The sequence below is a fragment of the Lepidochelys olivacea genome (genome assembly GCF_965140295.1).
Source record: "Lepidochelys olivacea isolate rLepOli2 genome assembly, chromosome: 3".
Lineage (NCBI taxonomy): Eukaryota > Metazoa > Chordata > Testudines > Cheloniidae > Lepidochelys > Lepidochelys olivacea.
The window spans coordinates 6,581,226-6,607,851 of NC_140413.1; the positions used below are offsets into that span (position 1 = coordinate 6,581,226).

Genomic DNA, 26,626 nt, shown 5'->3' on the forward strand with positions numbered 1-26,626 from the left:
GCCCACCGACGCTTCTGCCCAAATAAATTCGTTAGCCTCTAAGGTGTCACGAGTACGCCTCGTTCCTTCTGCTAAAAGTAAATGCGTGTTTTGTCGTTTTGAGTGAGGTGCATAACTGAGTGTTTATATTTCACTAAAACCCCTCTTCGCACTGCAGGTTTTAAAAAGTGGCTACGAGCGTTGACTTCTAATAGCGCGCTGTGTTACTCTCCATTTTTTTCATTTTTGACGACACTCTGGTGCCGTATGGCAAGGCGTCAGGGGTGCGGCCCGTGGGCGAGGTACGAGGCCTCGTGGGGAGTTGAGTTTGAGATCCCGGCCCCAGCCTCAGCGTGGCATCAGGCTGCCCCTGGAGCAGGGAGGAGAACCCAGGAGTCCTGGCTCCATCCCCCCTGCTCTCACGGCTGGACCATGCGGCCCCTGGGGCAGGGACTGGAACCCAGGCGTCCCGCAGGGGCCTCACCACCGGGCCCCGTGGACCCCCTGCCTTCACCCCATCCAAACAGCCGTGCAACGCCCCTCCCCCCACTGTTCGCCCTACCTCAAGTGTCAATAAAGTTATTGACACTGAAAAAATAAACTAGAGGCCGCTTCCCCTCTCGCGTCGCTCTCTCTCGCTCTCTCTCTCGCGAGAACTGATCAGCCCGCTCCGACGGACGCTCTCGCGAAAGTGCGAGAGGACTCGGTGGGAGTCTCGCGCGATCTCCCTGTGCCCGCGAGAAGTGGGGGGAAAATCCCGGTTCGGCCGCAGCTGCACGGGGAGCGGTGGGTTCGAGGCGGTTGTTTCCCCTGCTCTCAGGTGCAGAGCGGCGGCTTCCTGAGTCACTCCCGCCCCCGCGTGTGTTCATGGGCAGATTCGTCTCTCCCGGGGATGGAGGCGAATCTGCCGAAGCGGAAAGAAACGCGCAAGTCGCTGAGGATCAAAGTCATCTCCATGGGCAACGCCGAGGTGGGCAAGGTGAGGAGCCGTGGAAGCGAGATGGGGAGGGGATTGGCTCCGATGGGAGTGACTGACAAGCGGGCTGTTCAATCGGATGCCTTGCAGCCCTTCGGCCTTGAAGGAGGCAGCGGATTGGTTGAAAAGTTCGACTGACGTGCCGGTGAGTCAATCGAAACCCTTCTACGTTGGCCGTAAGCAGGTGGAGGCGGGGCATTCCCCAGTCGGACCCCCAGCATTGGCGGGGGAGCTTCTGAGGGGCGGTATACTAGGTGGAGGGGGCGGGGTGCTGACTCTGCCCTTTCATTGGACCAGCGGGCCCGGGACCGTTCCTTCTATGCCCCTCCCCCCTCGGGGGCGGGGCGTCCTGACGTCCCTCTTGGCCTGAGGGCTCGGCCCCGCCCCCCCGGTTGTGAAGGGGCGGGGCTGCTTCCTGAGCCTCCAGTCAGGGGGACTCTCCCTGGCTCAGAGCAGTACAGGGCCCATGACTCGCATTCTGGTGAGCCCAGCGCGGGGCCCTGGGCAGGGAGCCGGGCCCGCCCGAGCGGACTCCCCTGCCTGGGCGTCCCGGCCCCGCTGGGTGCCCTGCGAGCATCTTCCAGCCATCAAAGGGTCATGAGTTGGGCCCCCCCCGCCCCCCAGCAATCACGAGATTGGCCCCCAGATCACTGGATTTTTTTTTTTTAAGTGTGTTGTTTTTAGGCCAGCGTCTTGATGTTTGAACGGCCCGGGCCCCGGGGGGGGGTTGCTCCTGGGACAGTCAGTGCGGCCCGCTCTCCCGCATGTACAGGCTACTGCGGATTTTGGGCCCCCGCTGCAGGAGCTCTCACCCCCCACATCCGCCCATCTCCTGCCCAGCAGTTAATCCTGTTCTCTAGGCCCCCATCAGTTCTGTCCTCGCCCAACCCCCCTGACTTCAGTCCCCCAGCCCTCCTCATCACCACCCCATCAGTTCAGCCCCCCTACCCCATCGACACGCCCCCCCCCCCGGTTCATCCTCCCAGCACTCACCCCATCTGCTCAGAACCTACCATTGTACAGCCCCCACCCTCCTCACTTCAGCCCCCAGGCCATAGTTCAGCCCTCCCGGCCTCACCTCTGCTCCTCTGCAGGTTCTTTTCCCTCCCCCCCCTCCCCCCCGCCAAAATCCTGACATTTGAGAGTTCTCTTCCCAAATCATGAGTCTGGATTAATTTTACTTAGAAATCGCATCTCTCTTGATTAATTTGCGAGAGTTGGCATATCTGTGTGCGTCCCTGGCACTATGTTCCCTAGAGCAGGGGTTCCCAAACCCTTTTTTCCCTGAGGCTCACTTGTGCAGCTGCAGTAGGCATTGTGGCTCACCATTAACACTTCCCACTGTGTCCGGGAGGGGAGACTGAGGGTAAAAGGGAACTTGCCCAGGAGGGGGCTGTGACTCGAGCTGTTCAGGGGGGCGGATGAACCTTTAAACTGTGCTCCCCCCCACACTATCAGTGTATACAGTTTGATATTGCCCCCTTCCACCTCACCTACGAGGCAGGCAGGCCATCATCCCCTCCTGCTGATCAGATGGGAAATCAGGCAAGGGGCTGCTGAGCATGCAGCCTGTTCTCCCCGAGCCGCCATGCATTCACCAGGGAGAGGGGCACCGCGGGACGTGCATGGCCTCTCGCGTCAGCAGGGACCAGGGCCAGCGAGAGGGGGAAGGGGCCAGGCAGGTGCCACAGCCAGCCCCCGCTGACATCCTCTGCCTCAGCAGCCTGCTGAATGCCTTGAGCGCATCACCTGGCAGGCCTGCTCCAGTCACCTACCAGCACCCTAGGGCTCCTCGGAGGCACCTCCTGCCTAGGAACAAGGGAAAAGTTCAGGGGCTGCCAGTGCCAGGCAGAGGCAGGTGCTCAAGCTGGGCCCAGTCATTACTAATGACGGCCCAAACACGGCCTTGTCCAGGGGGAGGACAGAGCAGCACTGCTGAGCCCCGGTTCTTGGAGTGGCCATGGGGCCAATACTCCATGGGGCCTGATAACTATGGATCATGGGGTGCGGTGGTTCAGAGCGGGAATGGTCATGAACCCTCCATCTGCCCTAGGAGCCACTGTCTTTTGCAGCCAGCCCCTTGTTCGCCTTCTGCCACCTGCTGGGGGCACTGGGCTCCTCTGGCCCTGGGTGGGTGCCATTGCCTGCCACCACTCCCATCACCGTCCACTTTGTAATGTCCTCACATGCCCCCCCCAAACTCCACCCATGGCTGCACCGGCGGACCACCTGGGACTGTGTCACGGCCCACAGTTCGGGAACTCCTGCCCTAGAGCCCGCCGCAGAGGCCACCTTGTCGCCCATGAGGCATGAGTGGTATCATCCCCGGCTAGTGGGCGAAGTGCGGCACCAAGTGAGGAAGGGACTGGCCCAGGACTATCCAGTGGGCGACAGGGAATGGATCACTTGATGATGACGTGTTTCTGTTCATTCCCTCTGGGTCATCTGGCATTGGCCACTGTTGGAAGACAGGGTACTGGGCTAGATGGACCTTTGGTCTGACCCAGTATGGCTGTTCTTATGTTCAGTGTTGTGTGTTTGGAGGGAAGGGTTTATTTTACAGCATGAGTCTTGTTGTATTTGGTGTCTTTCCTAAATCCCTAGCTTCTGCAGCCATGTGAAAACGTGAGTCTCCTTTTTTTCACTGGAGATGGGACACTGGATGGAGAGGGCTCTGGATTACTACAGTGAATTCTTTCCCAGGTGGGAAGTGAATTCCCAGTGAATTCTTTCCCAGGGCTCGCCAACCTGCTTAGGGTCTAACTGAAGGAATTTTCCCCCAGGTCAGATTGACAGAGACCTGGGGGGATGGGTGGAGGGGTTTGCCTTCCTCTGCAGCGTGGGGCATGGGTCACTTGCTGGTTTAAAGTAGAGTAAAGGGTGGATTCTCTGAAACTTTAAGTCTTTAAACCATGATTTGAGGACTTCAGTAACTCATCCAGATGTTAGGAGTCTATTACAGGAGTGCATGGGTGAGGTTCTGTGGCCTGCAGCGTGCAGGAGGTCAGACATGATGATCACAATGGTCCCTTCTGGCCTTAAAGTCTGAATCTATAAGCCTTCATGAGTGAAGGGAAAAGCTTGAAAACATGACTCCTAAAGGCTTTAAAAGCACGGAGGCAGAACTCAAAATGTACAACTCTTAACGCTCTTTTTTTTAAACCAAACGCATGAGACAGGCTCCCTGGAAAACTTCTGGGCTTTGATTGCTTGGGGTGAATTTGGCAATGCTGAGGATCACGGAGCAAATCAGTAGTACTGTTGGGAGTAGAACCCATGTGTCTTGACTCCTGCCTAAGGATTGTCACAAAAAACTAGCCTCTCTCTACACACATTCTGCATTTTCTTAGCCCTCCTTCCCCCAAAGTAGTTTAGAGCACAGAGCCTCAGTGGTACATGTGGCCAGTGGCAGGTTCTGCTTAGGAGGCAAGCATGCATCAGGAGTAGTTGCTTCATGGCTCAGCTTTGTGTAATTGCAGTGGCTGGCCAGTTCATATAGAGACAGAGCTATGGCCAGCAGCTGTCTACCCACAACGTGTTTCCTTCTGGATTCTCCTGGGGGACTGTATTTTGTGTTTTTTTTTTTTAATGTTGCTGCTCACTAGGTGCCTTCCTGCGTCTGAGAAGTTTCCCTTACTTGCTGGGTGGAGCAAAGTGGTGTTACTGAGAGCACATCTGGCATGTGTAGAGTTGGATTCTCCCTTCAAAGAAAGAGAGGAGAAGGAAGTAGCACCTTCCATGAGGGAATATGATCCAGGTGTTACCTTTGACTTTGCCTTGTCCCTTTGTTCCCATCTACATTCTGTTGTGAAGATCTGCCAGTTTTATTTACTAAATAATTCCAAAATTTAGTCTCTTAAAATTACTGACACCACTAAGACTGCAATGTGTTCACTTTTCAGAGTAACAGCCGTGTTAGTCTGTATTCGCAAAAAGAAAAGGAGTACTTGTGGCACCTTAGAGACTAACCAATTTATTAGAGCATAAGCTTTCGTGAGCTACAGCTCACTTCATCACTTCATCATGTGTTCACTGTTGCTTTCTAAGCCCGATTGTTGTAACATCCTCTTTGCTGGCCTGCTAGGGTCTACTACACCCAACCTACATGGCGTGAGGCACTCAGGGTGCAGCACAAGATGCAGAGTAGGTAGAATTCTCTGGGAACCTCTTTGATCTGTGAATTCGATTAAAGGCCTCATCCAAGGGACATTGCTGGGTGGGGTGCAGCAAGGTTGTGTGGTTTCCCTGCAACGCCCACCGAACGATCCGTATGTCCTATCATGTGACCACACCACCCAAGCAACCCTGTGTATCGGATGCATTCCTTCTACCATATCCCTTATGTGGGGTATCCTCAGCGCCCCATCTCACCATCAAGTCAGATAGATTGTCAGCTCTTTCTGTCTCGGGGTTTTGCACTGTCGCCCATCGCCACAGCATCTGAGCGCCTTCCATGGAAAATAGATCGGCAATAGCAAAGCCCCTAGTGGGCTTCATGCAGGCCCTGGCTCTTCTCCCTTCTTGAGGTATAAAAACTCTGCTCACAATCAGATTATTTATTTTGGTTGATTCGTTTGTTATGGGTCCCCCCTCGCCCTTCCAGGCCAGTGACAATGTCTTCACTTGTTGTGCAAAGTGCCATGGATGGCCATGGTGCCGTATACCAATAATGTGATCAATAATAATGTGAAATAACTTTTCCTGTGATATGGAGCGGACATGTTCGTACTCGCCTCTGTTTCTGTTTTAGAGCTGTATCATAAAGCGGTACTGTGAAAAGAGGTTTGTTCCCAAATACCTAGCGACAATAGGAATCGACTATGGCGTCACCAAGTAAGTACCCTTTTCTAGCTACTTTGACGGGTGGGCAACAATTGCAAGTGAAAAGCCATGTACCATGGTGGCTGTATACACATGCTAGGGCTCACCAATCACTTACTGAAAAGAGCAGAAGTGAGTAAATGTAATTTAAACTTGAGCATTAGAGGGCTCTTAAGAAAGAAGTCATGGCAAAACGACATGATCTCTTACGTTCCTATATGTACGTAATGTTGCTATCTACGACCTGCAAATGTGTAGCATGAAATATAGTGCCAGTTCAGTGTGGCCATGAAGACTCTATCTTCCTCTGTTGACTACTGAGTGATTTGTGGAGAGCAACATCACTGGGGGCGTGGGGGCTTGAGTTATATTATTGATTAGGTACAACCATCTTAAGATTGAGTGATCATTTCTTTTCAATGCTTTGCTCCCTTTCTGGTTTGTACAGAAATCAAGAGGAGGGGGTTTCTTGTCCAGCTAAAGGTAATGGAAAGAAAGCAAGACATCTGGCTGGCTTTTGTCCCCTTTTGTTGACTGGCTACCATGCATGACAGTTATTCGCCCACACAAGACCCCCTCTTGTATTTTTTATCAAGCTAAACTAGGGCAGTAAAAATGCCTTCATCTTGCTGATACTTTGTCTCTTTCTCTCTGAAGAATTGAACACCGTCAAATGGGAACTCTCTGGGAATCTTGTTGGGAGGGAGTTAGCTCTTTCATTGGTTCATGCTGTGTGAGCTTCATACCCCTTCTGAATGCTTCTTCTGTATCATTTCAGAGTGCAAATTAGAGATCGAGAGATTAAAGTGAACATCTTTGACATGGCTGGGCACCCCTTCTTCTATGAGGTAAGGGAGAGAGGGTTTCTTCTCTGCAGCATGGTTAAACTCAGTCTGTTCTGTCTCAGTGTGATTCTAGATTACTTCTGATCATATAGCTAGACATAAGCAGTAGGTAAGCGATGATAGGAGGCAGGTAGCAGAGAAGATCTGTGGGAAACATAGATCAGCAGTTCGTACCCTGGCAGAGTGACTGCTTCGGGGGTTATAATTGTATTTCCTATATCCCATGTTAAAGTGTTGTGCTGTGCAAGTGACATACTATGAATGAGCTCACACCTATGGGGCAGATTGATAAATTTTGCTGCTTAAGCACATTTCCAGATTGCCTGTAGCATAAGTGTGGATACCGACATAAATCCATAACACTGCCCTCCGTCACCTACCCAGCACTTGCCAATCTGTAGGGGTGTAATTGAGGCAGCAGGGTGTAGTGGACAAAGCATGGGACTGGGAACCAGGAACTCCAGAATTTTAACCTTGGCAGGGCCCCTGACTCACTGTGTGACCTTGGGCAAATCAGTTAGGGCCTCATTTTCAGAGGTCCCGAGCACCTGTAGCTTACGTGGACTGTAGCTGAGTTTGTGGGTGCTCAGTACTTCTGAAAATGGGGTCTTAGGCCAGGTGGGCCTGGGAACCAAAAATAAGTGGATTCTGAAAAGCCCTGACCTGAGTGACTAGCCCGAGGCCACAAAAGAGAGTCAGTGTCCAAGCTGACTATATCCCAGGAATCTCTGGTGGCTCCTGGTATTGTGCTCATGGACCAGGCCTTGTTCCTTCCCTGCCATAAATAACATTACTGATATTATTTATTACTTACACAGAGCTGTAAATGTGCATGTACGGTGCCTTGCTGTACAGGTTACAGATTCCCTGCCCTGAAGCACTTATCGTCTAGAATAGTTTAACATGTGTAACCCACTGGCCAGAGTGTGTTATGCATCCCCCTCTACGCCTCATTCGCAGAGGATGCGAGTCATACAGACCTTAGTTCTCTAGCTCTGGAGGTCCTGTCACCAGTGTCAGCCAAGATGGCATCCATCACATTCATTCTCACTCTTTTTTTGTCCTGGGTAGGTGCGCAATGAGTTTTACAAGGACACGCAGGGTGTTGTGCTAGTGTATGATGTCGGACAGAAGGAGTCATTTGATGCGCTGGCTGGCTGGCTGGCTGAGATGAAGCAGGAGCTCGGACCTCATGGAAACATGGAAAACATTGTCTTTGTTGTCTGTGCCAACAAGGTAAAACATGCTGTGCTGACGAAAAGAGACAGGAATTCCTGGCTGCAGCACGTTGAGCAGCAACTGCTCTGAGCCTCTGGGAATGAGTTCAGAGTGCAAAGTGGTTGTTGGAACCTGCTAAGAGGTTAATCTGTGCACCACACACTAGTAGCCATGTTTGCAGGGTTTCCCAGCACCCTGATCTTGGGTCTTGCATGCAGATTCTGTTCATGATTTCAGAATCGTCGTCTATTTCAATTCCCTCTCCTCCCCCTCAAGAAAACGTAGGCTTCCTCCCAAGGCTGTTCTGGGAAGTCTATCACTGATGCCACCGTGAGATGTTAGAATAGGAGTCAGTGCGTTTGGGATCCTGGCAACTACAGCTCTCTAGGTAGCCCTGTTGCGACTGCTGTACTGGGATATGTGGGATGTGTCCTTTCCCCGATTCCTTTTCTCTACTTTGTTCGGCTCAGATTGACTGCACCAAGCACCGCTGCGTGGATGAGAGTGAAGGGCGACTGTGGGCAGAAAGCCGGGGGTTTCTTTACTTTGAGACTTCAGCACAGACCGGAGAAGGAATCAATGAGATGTTCCAGGTAACATAACTGCAGTGAAAAGGATGCAGGCCCCATAGGTAATCTCCTTTTGTCAATAGAATGTTCACTAATTGCCGTGATCTATAGAATCTATTGACTGTTCATAATAAGGGCTGCATCGTGATAAAATTCCACCTTTCTGTTCTGAGTCCAGCATATTGGTAGCTCCCGTTTAGTAACAGCAATATTCAGAGTGAGAGGTCGATTTGGTTGTACGTTGAGGACTCCAGGCATGTGGTTCCATAGCTGACAGAGCAGAGAGGCTTTTCTGCCAGATGTCGTAGCATAGTACTAGCCATGTACTATAGGTAGGGGTGTCTTCTCTATTCTGGCAGGCAACAGAGCACCTCTGTTACAATGTTGCTTGGGTCAAGTTCTGCGGTTTGTGTCTACACTCTTAAGAGCTTTGAGTGGATGCACCAAGAGTCATCAAGCCCTTGTCACAACCCGTGTTTCAATATACTCACAGTGGCCTTATTGCTCAGGTACATAAACTGGAGCTGCTGGTTGTCGTTCAGAAATCGGGGAAGCTTTCAGCTAATTCCTCTTTGCGTTTGCAGACCTTCTATTCCGCAATTGTTGATCTGTGCGACAATGGTGGGAAACGCCCCACATCGAGCATGAGCGTTGGGTTCACCAAAGAGCAGGCGGACACCATTCGGAGGATCCGCAACAGCAAGGACAGCTGGGACATGTTGGGAGTTAAACCTGGAGCCACAAGGTAAAGGATGCTTCAACGTTCTCCTAGTTGTCTTTGATTAACTGCTATTAGAGTTAGAGAGATTTTTTTTTTAAGGCCAGAAGGGACCGTTACAATCATCTAGTCTGACTCCTGCAGAACACAGGCCAAAGCACCTCACCCAGTAATTTCTGCATCAAGCTCGTAACTTCTGTTTGAGCTAGAGCAGATCTTTAGAAAGACACTCAGGCTTCAAGTGATGGAGAATCCACCACAGCCCTAGGGAATTTGTTTAGTTTGAACTTCCAAACATTGGATCCAACGTTTAATCTTAATCTCTTCCCCATGTAGGTATTTGTAGGCCACCATGATCAAGTAGTCTTAACTTTCTCTTGGATAAACTAAATAGATTTGAGTTTCTGAAGTCCTTCACTATAAGGCAGGTTTTTCCAGACATCATATCATTCTGTAGCTTTCTTCTGAACCCCTTTCAGTTTTCCATCATCCTCTTCTAAGGTGTGGAAACAATATTCCAACACTGGTCTCACTGATGGCGTGATCAGAGGTAATACCACCTCCTTTTCTTGCAAATCCTCGATGAAGATATTGAATAGCTTTGGGGCAAACAGGCTCCTGTGGGACCCCACTCAAAGCACCTACAATGATGATTCCCCATTTACAATATTTTTTTGCAATCTACTAGTGAGTGTTCAATACATTTAATATGAGCTACATTTTTCAGAGTAGCAGCCGTGTTAGTCTTTGTCCGCAAAAAGAACAGGAGGACTTGTGGCACCTTAGAGACTAACACATTTATTTGAGCATAAGCTTTCATGAGCTACAGCTCACTTCATCGGATGCATTCAGTGGGGAGAAAAAAAAAAAATAATGAATGAATGCATCCGATGAAGTGAGCTGTAGCTCACGAAAGCTTATGCTCAAATGAATTGGTTAGTCTCTAAGGTGCCACAAGTCCTCCTTTTCTTTTTGCAAATACAGACTAACACGGCTGTTACTCTGAAACCGAACACTTCTATTGTACCTCTTACTTCTTCTGTGGCCTTGGGCAAACTGCTTAATCCCTCTCTGCCTTCATTTCCATGCCTATAAAACAGGGAGCGAAATACTTGCTTCACTAACATTTGTAAAGCACTTCAAGATCCTCACATGGAGTACACCTTGTCACCTTAGAAGTGCTAGGTAGCATTGTCAGTACTTTCCCCTGGGATGATGTAACGCTGGTCATCTAGATTGTGGGATTTACCTGTGCAAAGTCCAACAGTGCAGCTGGTGCTAAGGACTTATACATCTTAAAATACTAAACCCAGCAAGGCTGTTCCTGCCATTGCTACTGAGTAATACCAGTGGTGAGATACAGCTTCACTTGACTTGCCACATGTCAGATCTGAGTGAAGTAACCAGAAGACAGTGCGGTCCAGTGGTTCAGGGACTGGACTGGACTGGGGCTCAGGAGACCAAGTTTCTATTCCAGGCTTTGCCACTGGCCTGCTTTTCTGGCCACTTCACCTCTCTGAGCCTTTGTTTTCCCATCTGTTAAAATGAGGATAATTATATTTGCCTCCATTGTCAAGTGCTTTGGATCTATGGATGAAAAAAGCACTATAACGGGTACAAATCTTTTAACAGTGTATACTTGCCAGCTGCACAATCTGTTGTCCTTTCTCGGTGCTTCTTTGTCCAGTCCAGTTTGTCTGACAGTAACCCTTATGATCTCTCCAAGAGAGAGATGTTAAGATTTTTACAGATAAAGCAGTATCTTTCCCTTGCTCTCTGACTGTAGGGAAGTTTTTGTGCTGCCATAAAGCTGCTGTTTTCTCCACACACCTTGCAGGCAAGGACTTGCCATCACAATGCTTCTTTCTGTGCAAATTGCTATTGTTGTGGGGTTTTTTTTCCCAAAAGATGCAAGACTTCCTCAGTCTTCCTAAAGATGGCTGACTGCTGGTTGGATCATTGGCACCCATCCTATAGCGTGATTAGAGCAGGGGATTGAAAATTTGGGATTCCTGACTCTGCTGAGTGACCTGGACAAGTCAACTCACCTCTGTGTCTCAGTGCCCTATCTGAAATTCCAAGAATATCTACCCCAGAAGGGTGCTGGGAAGCTCAGCAGATGTTTGTAAAGCACTCTGAGATCCTTAGCTGAAAGGTGCTGTACTGAAATGCAAAAACGATTATTTATTGTGCCCAAGAAGAGAACTTTACGGCTGTACCGTTATGTATTCAAGTTTCAAAGGACCCCTTCAAGTTGCTTATGTTCTGGCAGAGTTCAGGACCTGCCATCCACCAGGAGCCTTAGCCCCCTACATAAATTAGTGACTCTGCAACTGGGACAGGCAGTGCTCCCACCAACCATCCAAGGGCCAGGAGAAACTGATGGTAAGGGAATTGCTGTCTTCACTTGCTCCACAAGAGCCCTTCCCACAACCTTAGTTCCTCCCTGTCAGCTGACTGCTGTGAAGTGAGGTGACTAGGCACTTTGCTGTGAAGCTAAGTTAGTGCAGTCACCTCTCCAACACACAGGACACAATATCTTCTCCTCAGTATGCAAACAGGATGCGGCCCAGGGCCTGTGCATCACTTAATTCCAGGGGCCTGCGCTGGCCTCTACCCCAAGGTGAACTGAGCTTGCACAAAAACATCTGCACATGCTGCATATATAGTCTGAAATGGTCATAACTCTTAAATCAAACCCAGGTTCTTTCTGAACAAAGCCATGTGCTGCTCTTCCGAAAGGGTCACTTCCTTGCCAAACTTCAGCTTGTAAAGCCCAGCTGGTCTGGCTGGAGGGCTGTTTGCAGACATTTGGGAAGAATGTATTTTTTCTTTCCACTTACCTTGTGCTGAGAAGCGGTCAGCACGCTTTTCCTCTAGCTTCCCATCATAAGTTACATTCCGGCACAGTCCAAGCCTGGACAATTTCAGCCTGAAAGGGGAAAGATTTGGAAATTTATGAGCAACTGCAAAGAGCTGGGAGTGGGGAAGGTTAGAATGGGAACAACTCTGCGCCTTCACTGTTCTTCTCCCCACCTCCCCATAGTCTGTCTCCCTAGCAGGGAGTGAGGGCTGATGGGTGCCTCCTAACATGGCAGCTGTACGTAAAGGAAGGTCTCCGGACATCACCCTGTTGCTGATGATTGTCTCGTCTCTCATAGGGACGAGGTGAACAAAGCCTATCGGAAGCTGGCCGTGCTGCTCCATCCGGACAAGTGCATGGCTCCCGGCAGCGAGGACGCCTTCAAAGCTGTCGTGAATGCGCGGACGGCGCTTCTCAAAACCATCAAATAGAGGACGGATCCGGAAAGCCCACCCTGGCGGACCCCATGCCCATGATTCCCGGAAAGCAAGTTGACCAGGGCAACCCTCTCCTCCCCAGCACTCATTACTGTCTTAGTAATGGAGACTAGGGGCCTCCTCCTGCTTCCACTAACTGACAGAGGAACAGGAGTTGGCCCTCGGTAGCTGCATTTCACCACTGTACCAGTTTCTTTCTACCTTGAGAGCTGAGCAGAGGAGCTGTGCCCAGTGCACCCAGCCTTGAACCACGTTCCTGATTGAGTCTGAGGCCCAGATTCATGGCTGGCGTTAGCAGCGCTTCTGAAGGCAGTGGTGTTGCACCAGTTCTCACCAGCAATGGATTTGGCCCCCAGTCTTGTTTCACGTGAATTCTTGAATGAAGCCTCCCTTGCTAGGCATTACTGGCCCTTGAGGCTTCTCCTTAGATGAGTGGGAGGGGCTGGCTCCGAGTGCATCGTTGTGGTTGTTTATCCCAATGCTAAAACCAGCAAGAGCAATCTGGCCTACCCCAGCACAAACAAGTCCCTCATGCCGTGGCCTAAATGCTCATCTTACAGCATTGGCTCTGAGTTTGCTCTAGATTCAGAGACAGGACGCCAGCAGAGGCAGCCGCCTTACACGTGGATTAGCTGTCTACACTACAAATACCCCTGAGGTTCAAGGAAACTCCGGATATGGTCCCTGATTCCTTGAAACTAGTAAAGAATGTCAGTAACCTCTGTGTTAGACACGTTGGATCAGGGGCTGACTTCTTGGTCACAACAGGACATAAGCCTGCCCATTTCTTAGCCTCTTAAGTAAGGGCCCGATATGGAACTTGGATGGGCAGTGAATTGTCCCTGGTGGGAAAGAACCCTTCTCCGGCCAGACTGGGAAGCACTATCACTGGGGAGGGGAGGGCAGAGGAATGCAGCTTCTCGAATGTGGCTTGAGTGCAGAGGCCTTTGCTCTTTGTGCCTGTGGCAAAAGCCCAGCGAATTCACTAGAGAGCACAGCGGGGATGAAATCCGGGACGTGAGCGTTTAAAACCAAATGCCACGTGCCTGTGGGCCGACTGTCTGCAGGGAGAGGCTGAGCGCAATGCACCAGGGAATCCTATGCCCTAAGATTTGACTTAAAACAATATTCACCCCCTGTTTCAGCAGAGTGGGCCTGAAATGCTGAGTGCCCTGAGCTCCGGTTGACTTCACAGGGAGAAGAGTGCTCAGCTTCTCAGGATCAGGCCCTCTCCTGTTTGGCACGTCTAGGAAATGGCTCTTGAGACTAAGTTATTTCATAGGGACGAGCCATGTTTCCTCATGTGCTAAGCAGTAACACCTATCTTGAGCCTGCAGAAGTCAAAGGTAGTCTGACTTTCCCAGCAAAGCTTAGTTATTTCTCTGTCCCTGAGCCAGGCTGCAGAAACTTCACTGCTGGAAATACTAAACCCAACAGGAGAGATGTGCCTGAGGAAAGATTAAGGATTAGATGGTGCCTAAACCTGCCTGGGGAGGAAAGGGTGCAAGGAACTGTCTGTCGTCCTCATCCCTCTGCTCCAGCATTGCTGCTCAAATACCAGGAACAATCTCTGTCCTTCTCCCCTCTCAGAATGCAAGTTGCCGGGGGCTTAGCTACCAACGCTGCATGGGTAGGGCTGCAGGTCCTGCGTCTGCTACGGGCAGGCTGCTTTATTGGGAAGGGCACACTGTACTCTTAAAGGGTGTCCCTGCCACCGCCCGCGTACAGCCACTCCCACCTTTCCCCGAATGCAGGCTCAAGGCCACAGGCCAGCCCAGAATAAACACTGCAGGATTTGCCCCGGACACTACGATCCTAGAGCCTGGGAGGCGTCCAGCTCTGGGAAGCTCTGTTGTCACTAAGTGGAGGCCGGATGTTCTTCCTGTAGTCACACCTGGATAATGATGGCACGAACGTCCCTATGAATATGACAAGGCCTCTCTACCCAGTGTCATCATCCTGGCCATGTCCTCCCAGTTACAGCCTGAAATCTCCCACCATGGGCTTTCTCTGGCTCACTGAAATAACCTTAGCAGAGTGGGATGCACAGGCTCTGCAGCTGCTTAAACCTCACCTGTGAGTCTCTGGCCCTCCACAAACTGTTGGCATGGTACTGATTAAGGTGCCAATGGGTAAAAGCCCGTCCTGATGGGTTGTTCAAGTGAACAGTGTGCCCCCTCAGCCGTTGCACATAGGATGAGGAAACTGACACAGTGAAGAATTCTTTCAGGAAAATACAGGCCCAGGTTTTGTTGTGCACCTCTGAAACCAGAGCGCCTTCTTTTGGCACCCAAGCCTTGCACACTTTGTTCATTCCCTTTAAAATTCCTCCATTGCAAATCTGCATGCAAGTAATGCAGCTTCCTAGGGGTACCAGAGCAAATGGGGTTAGGACATTTCTGAGACTGGAGGTGTGTGCTTGTGTCTGAGATGGTGCTGGAAATAGCAATCATCTCTGGTCAGGCTTCTCTTAGGGGAGCAAAACCATTGCACTCATTTTATCGTAGTGTGAAGGGAATGCTTTAGCTGTTACGAAATGTCCAGGGTGAGACTTCCAAGCCAAAAATGAGAGCACCACCCATTGTATATTGATCCACCTGTGCACTTTAAGCTTTGACAATGTATCATATGTTGTGTGGAGAGTAGGCTTTGCTTGTGAGTGTATTTTCTCTCACTTCAAATAAGTCTTTCCCCCTGCTTAACCTGTTAGATTAGAAGTTCAGTCTTCTGACCATTGTGAATGTTGTGCAAGATAAAATTGCCATAAACCCGGGTGCAGGTTCTTTGTATTTTCACATGCTGTTTTCTTTGTCTTGCATATTGTGTTGCATTCTGGGCATTTCATGTAGTCAGAGTTCTCCTGACGTCATGACCTAATTCTTACAAGGCTGCTGTCAGTAGTGTAGGCTCAGAATTCGGCCATTGTGCTCTTCCTGAGAAATTATAGCCATGATTTTTACTGGAACCACACAGAAACAAAGCTGTGAGGTCGCCCTACGGGTTTGCGGCAGCTACTCAGCTTTCTCCCTTGCATTTCCACAGGTGCCAGCTAGAAAAGGACAATCGGTAGGGGACAGAGGATTGAAGCTATGAAAGTATTAAACAGTGGGAAATAAAAGCACATTAAAGACAAATTCCACATATACCCACCCCACAACAGAGTTTTGTGTTCTTAAAATCCATTATTTCATGCAGTTGGTGCAATTCAAGACATCCTTTTCCTCTCACTTTCAAGGAAACTTTTCTGTCTTTCCCCCCAGCCCCGCTAAAAGCAATTTAAAGGTTGATGTATTTATTTTGTTTGTTTGTTTTGCTGCAAATTTCATAAGACTACATTATTTCCATCTACACCAAGTTTCAGATGCCCGATTGCGGAGAGATGGGGCTGGGGGGAGAAAAGATCTGCTGAAAAGCAGCTGTTATATCTCAGACATATAAATAATCATTTGAGACATTGCTCCATAAGGTTAACTTTAGTTTTAAATTAGCAACATTTCTCCTCTCCCAAAGCAAATTCAAATGTTACGGGCAAGATCCTGCTCTGATGTTAAGTCAGCATTGGAGTATGTGGAGCTAGGTCAGTTTACATTCTTAGGCTCTTTCGAGGCCTCCTCATCTCTCATGCTAAGGAAACCACTTGATTCTGGCTTCAAACCTAGTTCTCTGTGTATTTTCCAGGAAGGAAGGATAAATAATTCTGCTGCTGGATGGTGCAATTCCAAGCCATAAAGGCCAGCTTCTAGGAAGAGTCTTGTTAATGGCTGATTGTTGTTCAGAAATACTTCCTATGTTCAGGGATGCACTTACCCGTTCTGGTGTGTTGGATATATAAACTGTGAATGCACTGTGTTTTACTCTTATAAAAATACCTTTTATTCTGCTGGTTGAATTTATGTCTGCTTTTGTTGTTTACCTGAACTGACTGGAAACATTGAAATGACTACGCATGCGTGTCTTGTCGAGAGACTTGATGTACTTTTAAGCTGTGTAGTTTTATAAAGCAAAGCTGAGTTTAAAACAAAAGCAGCACTGTGTATTTCTCTGACTCACTGTAACTTACCCTAGTGAGAAAGTTCTTTACTGTTCATGTTTGATTGCAATTTGAATCACTGCTAACACCCCTCTTTTCTGCTCCACTGCTGAGTTGACGCTGCCAGGTTTGATGGGGATAAATGTTTGGTAGGTTTAGCATAAAACTTAATACTGAACTTGGCTTTGTGGGCAACAGAGGGCTCTGAACAGAGATCTCTACACTAGGGAGAGGCTAAATTAACCAGTCTCCTGTACCTACAAATCTATGGCCTGAGCCTCCTTACATAAAGCTAAAGGAATAATACGTCTCTGAACACTTACCTATTTTAGGGTTTTATACCGATGCCTATCACTGGAGCATCTGAGCCCCTTCCACATAAAATCAGTAATGAAATCCTGATTGGATTTCATGGAGTCTCTAGGACATCTCCTTTTTAGAGGTCAGAATTCTGCTTGGAGTAGGTTTTGGGGTTCTTTTTCTTTTTGGGGGGAGGGGTGGAGTTGGTCAGGGTTTGGATATAAATGGGGTGTTTGATTTATGAGCATTACAGAGTGGAGTTTCTTTCTTGAGGAGGAAGGCTTTGCAATGTAGGTCAGTGAGAGTCTGAATTTGTCTGCTCTCCTCTGGAAGGTTGTTCCTTAGCTGGATCCCCTTGCTAAACAATGCTTTGTCCTGGGCTGTGGGAGCTGCATTGTCCCAGAGGAACGCAGCTGCCATGGTAGTTCATAGATGGAAATTTGGTCTTTGGTTGATGCTGGAGTTAGATCGATGAATTGCTTTGAAAATGAGAACTCAGACCTTAAACTGGCATTTCAGAAGCAGACGGGGAGCCGTTGGGGGAACTTGAGCACATGCCTGATGTGCTCGCAATGGCCTCAGTCATGGAGAAGGCAGAGAGCTTGTGCATCATCTTCGCATTCAGCTTTAGATGCAAAGAATTACCATAATCCAACCTAGAGGTGCAAATGCCTGGAGCCCCGGGGCCAGGCCCTCATCGGGGATGAAGTTTCCTAGCAAGCTGGAGGTAAAGAAGGCATTTTTTTAAACTGATGCTACCTGGTTATCCAGGAGGAAAAGAGGATCCTGAGGCATCCACCACTTTGACCAATGTGGGCTGTGAGTCTTCAATGGAAAGTAGAGACAGCGACTTGGCCAGCTCTTTGAAGCATTTCTCCTTTCCACCCAGCATCACTTTGGTCTTTCCTGGGTTCAGCTTGAGCCATCTGCTCTTCGTCCAAGAGCTGATCTCTTGTATGTGTGCAGACATTTTAGTAGTGGCAGTGATTGCATGAGCTGAGAATGGGCTCTCTAGTTGAGTGTCAGCATACTCTTATTGTCTAAGCCCATAGCTTGCCCTGAAGAGTCTTTCTGTGTGATAGCTGCTAGATTTTTCCGTCCAAGAGTGACCCTGTACTCCAGGTCTCATTTTAATTTTAGATTATTTTGTTGTTTCCCTTAAAGCCCCGTGAGAGAGCATAGGGTTTGCAGGTCTCCTCTGGAGCGTCGGTTCTGCCTCTAGAGCTTTGAAGGGATAGGATACAGACAATGTGATTGAAACATATACATAGCTACACCTGCTGCATCATTTACTTCCCATGATGCAGTGGGGTTGAGAACAGAGGGCTTTATGGATCTGGTGCATCACTCCACGGGGTGTGAAACCAAATATGTTGTTTCGCTGAAAAATACAATAGTATTATGTCTGTGTGCTTTTTGACAGGAGTCACTACCCTTTCTGTATGACACACTCATGCAATTTTCTAAGAAACTAAACACAGAATGTCCTAATTGCATTGTCCCATGGGAGGCTTAAGGTGTAACACATTGATCCACACTGAATAACAACTGTTCAGAAGTCATTTTCAAGGCAATGGGTTTCCTATTATCGGACCCTTTCTGCAAAGAAAATACTCCCAGATGAGATCAGAACTACTTGGCAGTGACCTATTTCTGTTCCTATTGAAGTCAGTGGGGAAATTCGCCTTGACTTCAGTGGGAGCAACACACTTCAGAAAATCCCATCTAGGTCCGTGATATGTCACTATCCATCTGCTATTTACTGCAATACCTATTTTGTGGGCCCACTATTAGTTCTTAGAGAGACATGATTGCTTACCCCATAACTGAATGTTTTCACTGGTAGGGAACAGATAGAAATATCTTCCCTGCCCCTATGCAATGGGGAATCGATCATGTTTTGTGAATGCTGCTTCCTGATCCAAATCCACATTGTCACTTTTCTCTTGAACTATGGATCATCAGCCTCCAGTTAACCTATTGCACCACATGTAAATGCCACCGAAAGAACCTTATTTATTCTGGAGAGGTTTGTCCTGAAGAGGTCACATGTGAAGGGGCTAGGTTGCTGCTGTGGGTTCTTCTGACTGGCCTTGGGAGATCATGTTCAAAGCTGACTGTAAAACGTTACCAGTGAAATGAGTTTGGGGATCTCAGCGCAGTCCCTAGTCGTCATCTGTCTCTGGAATAAAAACCTCCACCAAGCCGCCTCACATATTTGCAGACCTTTATTTAGGACTGAAGTAGCAGGAAGAGCTGCAGGTCAGGATTGAGGGCCAAGAGCTGGGCAGGGGAACTCAGGAGTGGAATAGCTGGGGAGGGCTGTAGGTCAGGATTGAAGCTGGTTAGCCAAATTGTATAGACAAGCTAAGTGTACTCAGTGATTTGGTGGTCAGAGAATTTGCACGTATTCCACCCTTTACCGTCTCTTTACTTGAGAAATGTACCCCAGCCACTAAAGATACGTCTACACTTAAAAGGCTGCTGGCGAAGCTGTGCCACCGTAGCACTTAAGTGTAGATGCTACCTGTGCTGTCGGGAGGATTCTGCCGTCTGCATAGATAATCCACCTCCCGGAGAGGCGGCAATGCCGTCTACACAGGGGCTTAGGTCAGTGTAACAACGTGGCTCAGGGATGTGGGTTTCCCACACCCCTGAATGACGTGCTTATGCCGACCTAGTTTTCTAGTGTAGACCCACAGCTTTCATTAAACCTTGAAAACAAACCAACTATCAACCAGTGCAGTGCTGTCTGCCCAAGTCCACACACCGCCCGAAACAATCACTCTCAGACACAGGTGGGCAAATTATGGCTTGCGGGCCACATCCAGCCCGAGGGACCCTCTTGCCTGGCCCCTGAGCTCCTGGCCTGGGAGGCTAGCCCCTGGCCCCTCCCCTGCGGCTCCCCCTTCCCCCACAGCCTCAGCTCTCAGCACCGCTGGTGCAATGCTCGGGCCGGGGGGGCTGCGAGGTCCTGGCAGTGGTCAGGCAGTGCAGTTGCGGTGCCCGGCCTGACCCGGTGCTCTGTGCTGTGCAGTGGCGGGGCTGTAACGTCGCCAGCCACCAGTGCTCCAGGCTGCGTGGGAAGGAGGCAGGGAGCGGCGGGGTTGGATAGAGGGCAGGGGAGTTCGGGGTGGTGGGCAGGGGGAGGGGGTGTGGATAGGGGTTGGGGCAGTCAGAGGGCGGGCAATAGGGGGGTTGAATGGGGGCAGGCGTCCCGGGAGGGCAGGCAGGAAGGAGAGGAGGGGTTGGATGGGGCTGCGGGGGGCAGTCAGGGGCAGCGGTCAGGGGACGGGGAGAAGGGGTGGTTGGATGGGGCAGGGGTCACGGGGGGGGCAGTCAGGAAGGAGAGGGGGGGTTGGATGGGGCTGCGGGGGGCAGTCAGGGGCAGCGGTTCCAGGGGCGGTGAGGAGGAAGGGGTGGTTGGATGGGGCAGGAGTCCTGGGGGGGCCCTCAGGAATGAAAGGAGGGGTTGGATGAGGCGGCGGGGGGCAGTCAGGGGTGGGGGTTCCAGGGGTGGTCAGGGGACAAGGAGTGGGGGGGGGTGAATGGGGCAGGGGTCCTGGGGGGGCCCTCAGGGGGTGAGAAGCAGGCAGGATAGGGGGCGGGGGCCGGGTCACGCCTGGATGTTTGGGGAGGCACAGCCTCCCCTAACCAGCTCTCTATACAATTTCCGAAACCCAATGCGGCTCTCAGGCTAAAAAGTTTGCCCACCCCTGTTCTAAGAGGTGTCAACTGTCCCATTCATCCAATCTGAAACCTAAGGATAATGTAAATGTCCACATTGTTAACTATTTCACTGCCGATCACTTTTAACAGAAACTTCCAGCTAATGTGTTAATCCATCTCTCTCTAACTGCTTTCAGCTCCTTTCCAGGTACCTCTCCAGATGCTAAAAGCCCCAGCTACAAAAGCCTCCAGTTTATACAGTGCAGCTATATGTTGTCAGTACAGAAATCTGCAGGGAATCAAAATAGAAACTGTGAGACCAGCATAAAAATAAATGGGTTTTAATGCCAGAATAACGCCAGGGGCTGCATTCCTGAGCCTACTATTCATGTTCATATTCAGTGCATTAAAACCTGCCATTTTTAAATGTCAGCGAAGCTGCAGAAAAATCTCTAGCTGTCTACACTGAGCGGTAGAGAATCTGCAGAGTTTTAATCCAGTTTGCTACAGACCATGGCTACAAGTCTGTTGCATCAATGGTGTGAGGAAGGATGGCCCAGTGGTTAGGATACTAGCCTGGGACTTGGGAGACCTGGATGCAATTCTCTGCTCAGCCACAGCCTTCCTGGGGGACCTTGGGCAAGTCAGTGTCTTTGAGCCTCAGTTCCTCGTCTGTAGCATGGGGACAGTCATGGGGGTGTTGTGATGATAAATACATTGAAGACTGTGGGATGCTTAGATGGGGTCCATGTACCTATACTAAAGCCCAGGCTGTTGCCCTGCAGGTTTGGGGGACCCATCCCTCTGCAGGGAGTGTCAGGAGATGAGAGATGAACTCCAGTCCCTTGACAACCCTGGGGCCCTTTTGTTCAATTGCGCATCAGGCTCCTTCATGGATCTTCTAGGCCCTGGAGAAGAAGGGTGCCAGAAAGCACATCACCTGCCTCTTGGCAGAGGACAGCACTCCTCTCACAGATCCAGTGAAGGCAGGAAAAAATGGCAGCTTCCTACACAGTCCTTTTCTCCCCACATCTGACCAGTACTGATGCTTGCGAGGTCCTGTGGGATGAACTCTCTGTGGTCAGTGCAGAAGACTGAGTCTGGCTGGAGCTTCCTCTCACTCTGGTGGAATTCTTGAAAGGCCTCCATTTGATGCCCACCAATACATCTTTGGGCATCAACGGCTGACCATGGAGTTTTACCGCACGATCTGGGACATCCTCAGCCTGGATCTTGCCATCATTTGGAGCAGGGTGCACCCCTTGTCACATGGATGGGCAATGCTTGCCCTGTTGCTGAAGAAGGGGAACTTCTGTGACCTGAAGAATTGATGCCCAGTGTCGCTACTCAGCACAGACCATAAGATCGTAGCTAAAGCCATCCCGCTACAGCTCTGGTTTGTGCTGGCAGACATGATCCACCCCAACCAGACCTACGCTGTCCCAGGCTGGACCATTTTTGACAATCTCTGTCGAGACTGGGTGTGACGTTCTGTACCTCGGAGGAACACCCTCCACCCCCACGTTCATCCTTATAATACGATTGTGTGGCATCCAATGCAACGTTTGTCATGTCGGGTGTCTTTGGAAGGCTCATGATGCACTGAGCATTGTCGTTATAGTGATGTTATAGTAATTGTTGTTACAGTAATGTTATAATAATATTACAGGTTGTAATTTCATGTGTATAGTTATGAGGCTGAAAATGTGTCCTCATGGCTTAAAACATTTTGCCCAGGCAAAATTTTCCAAGAGCAGAGGGGCAGTTCACACCTCATCAGGGCATGTATGGGACAAACCCAGCCCAGCCTCACAGAAACAAAGGACACTGGCCTATGCAGCAACAAAGGATCTGTTGGACTCTCGAGTGAGTCACCCCTCTTCCTTTGGTCAGTTTGGGACTATGATGAGGTAATGCTCACCTGACTCTGAAGAGGGGCGGGGGGCAAAGCCAAGAGGGAAGAAAGAACATGATAAAAGGGAGAGACATTTGCCATGCTCTTCCTCTCTCTTCCACCTACATCTACAGACATCACCACCAAGCGACTGAAGCGCTGATCAAAGGGGAGAGCCTGGCTGAAGGGAAACGAGTCAGTCTGTGGTGAGAAGCATCTAAGTTTGTAAGGGCATTGAAAGTGTTAAGATCAGCTTAGAATGCATTTTGCTTTTATTTCATTTGACCAAATCTGACTTCTTGCGCTTTGACTTATAATCACTCAAAATCTAGCTTTGTAGTTAATAAATTTGTTTGTTTATTCTACCTGAAGCAGAGCGTTTGGTTTGAAGCATGTCAGAGACTCCCCTTGGGAAAACAAGCCTGGTACATATCAATTTCTTTGTTAAATTGATGAACTTATATAAGCTTGCAGCGTCCAGTGGGCAAAACTGGACACTGCAAAACGGAGGTTCTTGAGGTTGTGTCTGGGACTGGAGATATTGGCTAGTGTCATTCGGTTCCACATTCCAAGGAGCAAATTACATGCCAGAGGCTGTGCGTGAACAGCCCAGGAGTGGGGGTTCTCACAGCAGAGCAGGGTAAGGCTGGCTCCCAGAGTCAAGGACTGGAGTGACCTAGCAGATCACTGGTCCAGATAACACCAGAGGAGAATGTCACACTGGGAACTTCTCCATCTGGTGTGTAAGGATTATCTGTCACTCATCCTCCTGCCCCTTGACCAGGAGAAGGCGTTTCACAGGGTGGATTACAGGTATCTTATGGGCACTTTACAGGCATTTGGCTTCAGGCTTTGCTTCGTGGGGTTCCTCCAGATGCTGTACATCTCTGTGGAGTGTCTGGTCAAGCTCAATTGGGCCCTTACTGAGTCTGGCACCTTTGGTCATCAGGGTTGCCCACTGTCTGGCCAGCGGTATAGCATCCAGCCCTTCCTCTATCTCCTCTGCAAGAGGATGACGGGGTTGGTGCTTCAAGAGCCAGACTTGCAGGTCATCTGGTGGGGTATGCCAACGATGTGCTACTCGTGGCTCAGGAGTCAGGACCTAGGGGACCTGGCACAGAGGGCAGCTTGCCAAGACAACTGTTCAGCAGCCTCTTTTGCCCGGGTGAGTTGGGTCAAGAGCTCTAGCCTGATGGCTGGGGAGTTGGGGATGGGTAGCAGGTGGGCTCCCTCCCACCCACGCAGAGACTTCCTGGACTACACTGAAGGAATTGGATGGACCCCATAGAGCTTGGCCAGCACATGGGATTGCCCACTCTATGTGTCCCCTGCCATGCTCCAGGAGCTGAGGGCGGTCTTGCACCTTGGTTCTCTCTCACTTATATCGAGCGGGTCCTGCAGGACGGTGCTCCCCACCCACCCATTGCCCCTGACCCTCCAGCACACATTGTCAGGTCTCTGCCCCGCGAGCCCTCCAGAGGGCTCTGATATACCACCTGAGTTGGCTGAATGCCATCCACTCAGTCTGTCTCCAGACCATGCCCCGCAAACATCTCTACTTGTTCATGCTCCATACCATCCACGTCTTCGCTCTTGTGTGTGCCACCTGCAGAGTGTGGGGAGCCCTGATGGGCCAGCCGGTATTTCACCTTAGACCCATGGCTTGCTGGGGATCTCAGTTAGTAGCTTCTCCATGGAGCCGGGAGCATGGGCATGTGGTTGGTGCAGTTGACTGAGTTCCCCGACACCTGCCCCTTCTGCAGTGAAAGGGAGACCCTGGCACATATCTGTGTAGGGTGCATCAGGCTGCAGCCCCTCTTCAGGCTCCTCCAGAACCTCCTGCTGAGGTCCTGGCTGTGTTTTTCCCTACACTTTCTTGTATTTGCACACTCCCATCTGTGGCTCCACAAAGTCATGAGACCTCCTCAACCTCCTCTTGGTGCTGTCCAAGATGGCCGTCCACTGCACCAGAAGGAGGAAACTTGACAGGGGTTGGGCTCTGGGACAGATGGGGGTGGGGGAGGGCTGTTTCTGGTCCCTTGTTTTATCACATCTCCCGGCAGAGCTTGTATGGGCAGCGTCCTCTGATGCTCCTTTGAGGAGCAGTGGGGCGCTGTCATGGGTTCTGTGCTTAGTGTCCCCCTCTGGATCCCTTGTTTGGGGCCTGTGACCTTTGCTCCTGGCCCGGTTTTGTTATTTGTTGTCCCTCAAACTCATTTGTGGCCTGGGCTCAGTCATTCCCCTCCCTCAGTTAGGGGATGGGCCTTTAGTTTTGGGCAGGCCTAGACCTGCCCCTCCCAGGACCCACAATAGGTATACAAGGTTCATTCATGGGTTTGCCAATATTGCAAAATGGGTGCATGGGCTGGGTGAGAAAAGGAAACCATTTCAGTAGCTACCTAAATGTCACTTGGTATTTGCACTTGCAAGAGTTCAAAAGAGCCCTTGTGACCACTCCTGTCTTAGCTCACCTGAGTCTCAAAGTGCGTTTTCAGACACAGGCCAGTCCTTATGGCTTGAAGGCAGTATTGTTATTACAACAAAAGTCAAAGTTCTGCTGAGAGAAACCATCGTGCCATCAGGAAGGGTTTCTTGGCAGTGATTAAATCCGTTTCACCACTATCTGTGTGGGTGAAAATTGGTGGTCAGGGCAGTCCATGCATTCCTCCAACAGCTCTTTAGAATTAGGAATCCTGAGGGGCAACTGGCCAGGTGGTTGGGGAAACTAAAAGGTTCTCAGTTCACAGACACACACAGGCCTGAGGACGAGCAGGGACATGCCACTGCCTTGTCCAGACGTCCTTTTTGGGAGGATAATTGCAAACACTGCCCCAAGCAGGAGAGTAAGGAATTGGTCATTCAGGGGAGTGAATGTGTCCAGAAAAAGATGGCTGTCTCCTCATTCCCCATGGATTGCAGAACAGAAGAGCAAATTCCTGGTTCATTTGCTGAAACAAGAAATGCAAGAAGAAAAGGAGTACTTGTGGCACCTTAGAGACTAACCAATTTATTTGAGCATAAGCTTTCATGAGCTACAGCACAAGGTTGCAAGAAAGGAGCAGTTGAAAGCTACACAAAAGAGAAAAAAACAAATCTCCAAAGAGATGTGAATGGGAATAAAGCAGATTTTGGGAATGGGGATTTGGAAAGTTCTAATCAGAAGAACACTTGCTACATAGTGTGTCAGAGGGCAATTTCCTGCAATCTCCTGGACAAACCTTACAGGCAAGTTAAACTTGATTGAATGAATTTCAGAGTGGTAGCCGTGTTATAAGCTGTATAAGCAAAAAAAAAAAAAAAAAAAAAAAAACAACCAAGGAGGACTTGTGGCACCTTAGAGAGTAACAAATTTATTTGGGCATAAGGTTTCGTGGTCTAAAACCCACTTCATCGGATGCATGCAGAGGAAAATACAGGAAGAAGAGATATATACACAGAGAACATGAAAAAATGGGTGTTGCCATACACACTGTAACGAGACCAATCAATTAAGGTGGACTATTATCAGCAGGAGAAAAAAACTTGTGTAGTGATAATCAGGATGGCCCATTGCAAACAGTTGACAAGAAGGTGTGAGTAACAGAAGGGGGAAAATTAGCATGGGGAAATAGTTTTTACAAAGCCCGTTGCCAACTCTGTCCACACCTAATAGGACCTAATCACATCAGCCACACTGTCAGAGGCTCGTTCACCTGCACGTCTACCAATGTGATATGTGCCAGCAATGCCCCTCTGCCATGTACATTGGCCAAAGTGGACAGTCTCTATGCAAAAGAATAAATGGACACAAATCAGACGTCAAGAATTATAACATTCAAAAACCAGTCGGAGAACACTTCAACCTCCCTGGTCACTCAATTTCAGACCTAAAAGTCGCAATTCTCCATCAAAAACTTTCAAAAACAGACTCCAATGAGAAACTGCAGAATTGGAATTAATTTGCAAACTGGACACCATTAAATTAGGCTTGAATAAAGATTGGGAGTGGATGGGTCATTACACAAAGTAAAACTATTTCCCCTTGCTAATTTTTCCCCCTACTGTTACTTCCACTGCGTGCATCCGATGAAGTGGGTTTTAGCTCACGAAAGCTTATGCCTAAATAAATTAGTTAGTCTCAAAGGTGCCACAAATACTCCTTGTTTTTTTTTGATTGAATGAAGTTTCATATCTTTGGGGTCCATTGTATTAAAAATTCAATTGTTTGTGTGTTATAGTAGAATTGTATGTAACTTTTCTTAGAGACTGGCTGATGTAAAACCTTGGGGAAATGTTAGGAACTTCAAAGAACTGTTTGGGACAATACA

General features: G+C 49.4%; 1 protein-coding gene across 2 annotated transcripts; it reads left to right on the plus strand.

Annotated features, from left to right (window-relative positions):
* The first annotated feature begins 705 nt into the window (after positions 1 to 705).
* DNAJC27 (DnaJ heat shock protein family (Hsp40) member C27) lies at positions 706 to 16,449 on the plus strand. Of its 2 annotated transcripts, none has more exons than XM_084622954.1 (7): positions 706 to 958; positions 5,706 to 5,788; positions 6,555 to 6,624; positions 7,693 to 7,857; positions 8,310 to 8,432; positions 8,993 to 9,153; positions 12,288 to 16,449. In XM_084622954.1, exons 1-7 carry the CDS (start codon positions 872 to 874, stop codon positions 12,418 to 12,420), a joined length of 822 nt encoding a protein of 273 aa, XP_084479080.1. In that variant the 5' UTR covers positions 706 to 871; the 3' UTR covers positions 12,421 to 16,449. The 2 variants fall into 2 exon arrangements, with proteins under 2 accessions (XP_084479080.1, XP_084479081.1); XM_084622955.1 differs by lacking the exon at positions 706 to 958 and adding an exon at positions 966 to 1,100.
* The last annotated feature ends 10,177 nt before the right edge of the window (positions 16,450 to 26,626 follow it).

Excerpts from the sequence above, each read along its gene's own strand:
- DNAJC27 (XM_084622954.1), top strand. The coding sequence starts at position 872 with ATGGAGGCGAATCTGCCGAAGCGGAAAGAAACGCGCAAGTCGCTGAGG. Across the intron at positions 6,625-7,692 it reads GGCACCCCTTCTTCTATGAG|GTGCGCAATGAGTTTTACAA; the intron begins GTAAGGGAGAGA and ends TGTCCTGGGTAG. Across the intron at positions 9,154-12,287 it reads GTTAAACCTGGAGCCACAAG|GGACGAGGTGAACAAAGCCT; the intron begins GTAAAGGATGCT and ends CGTCTCTCATAG.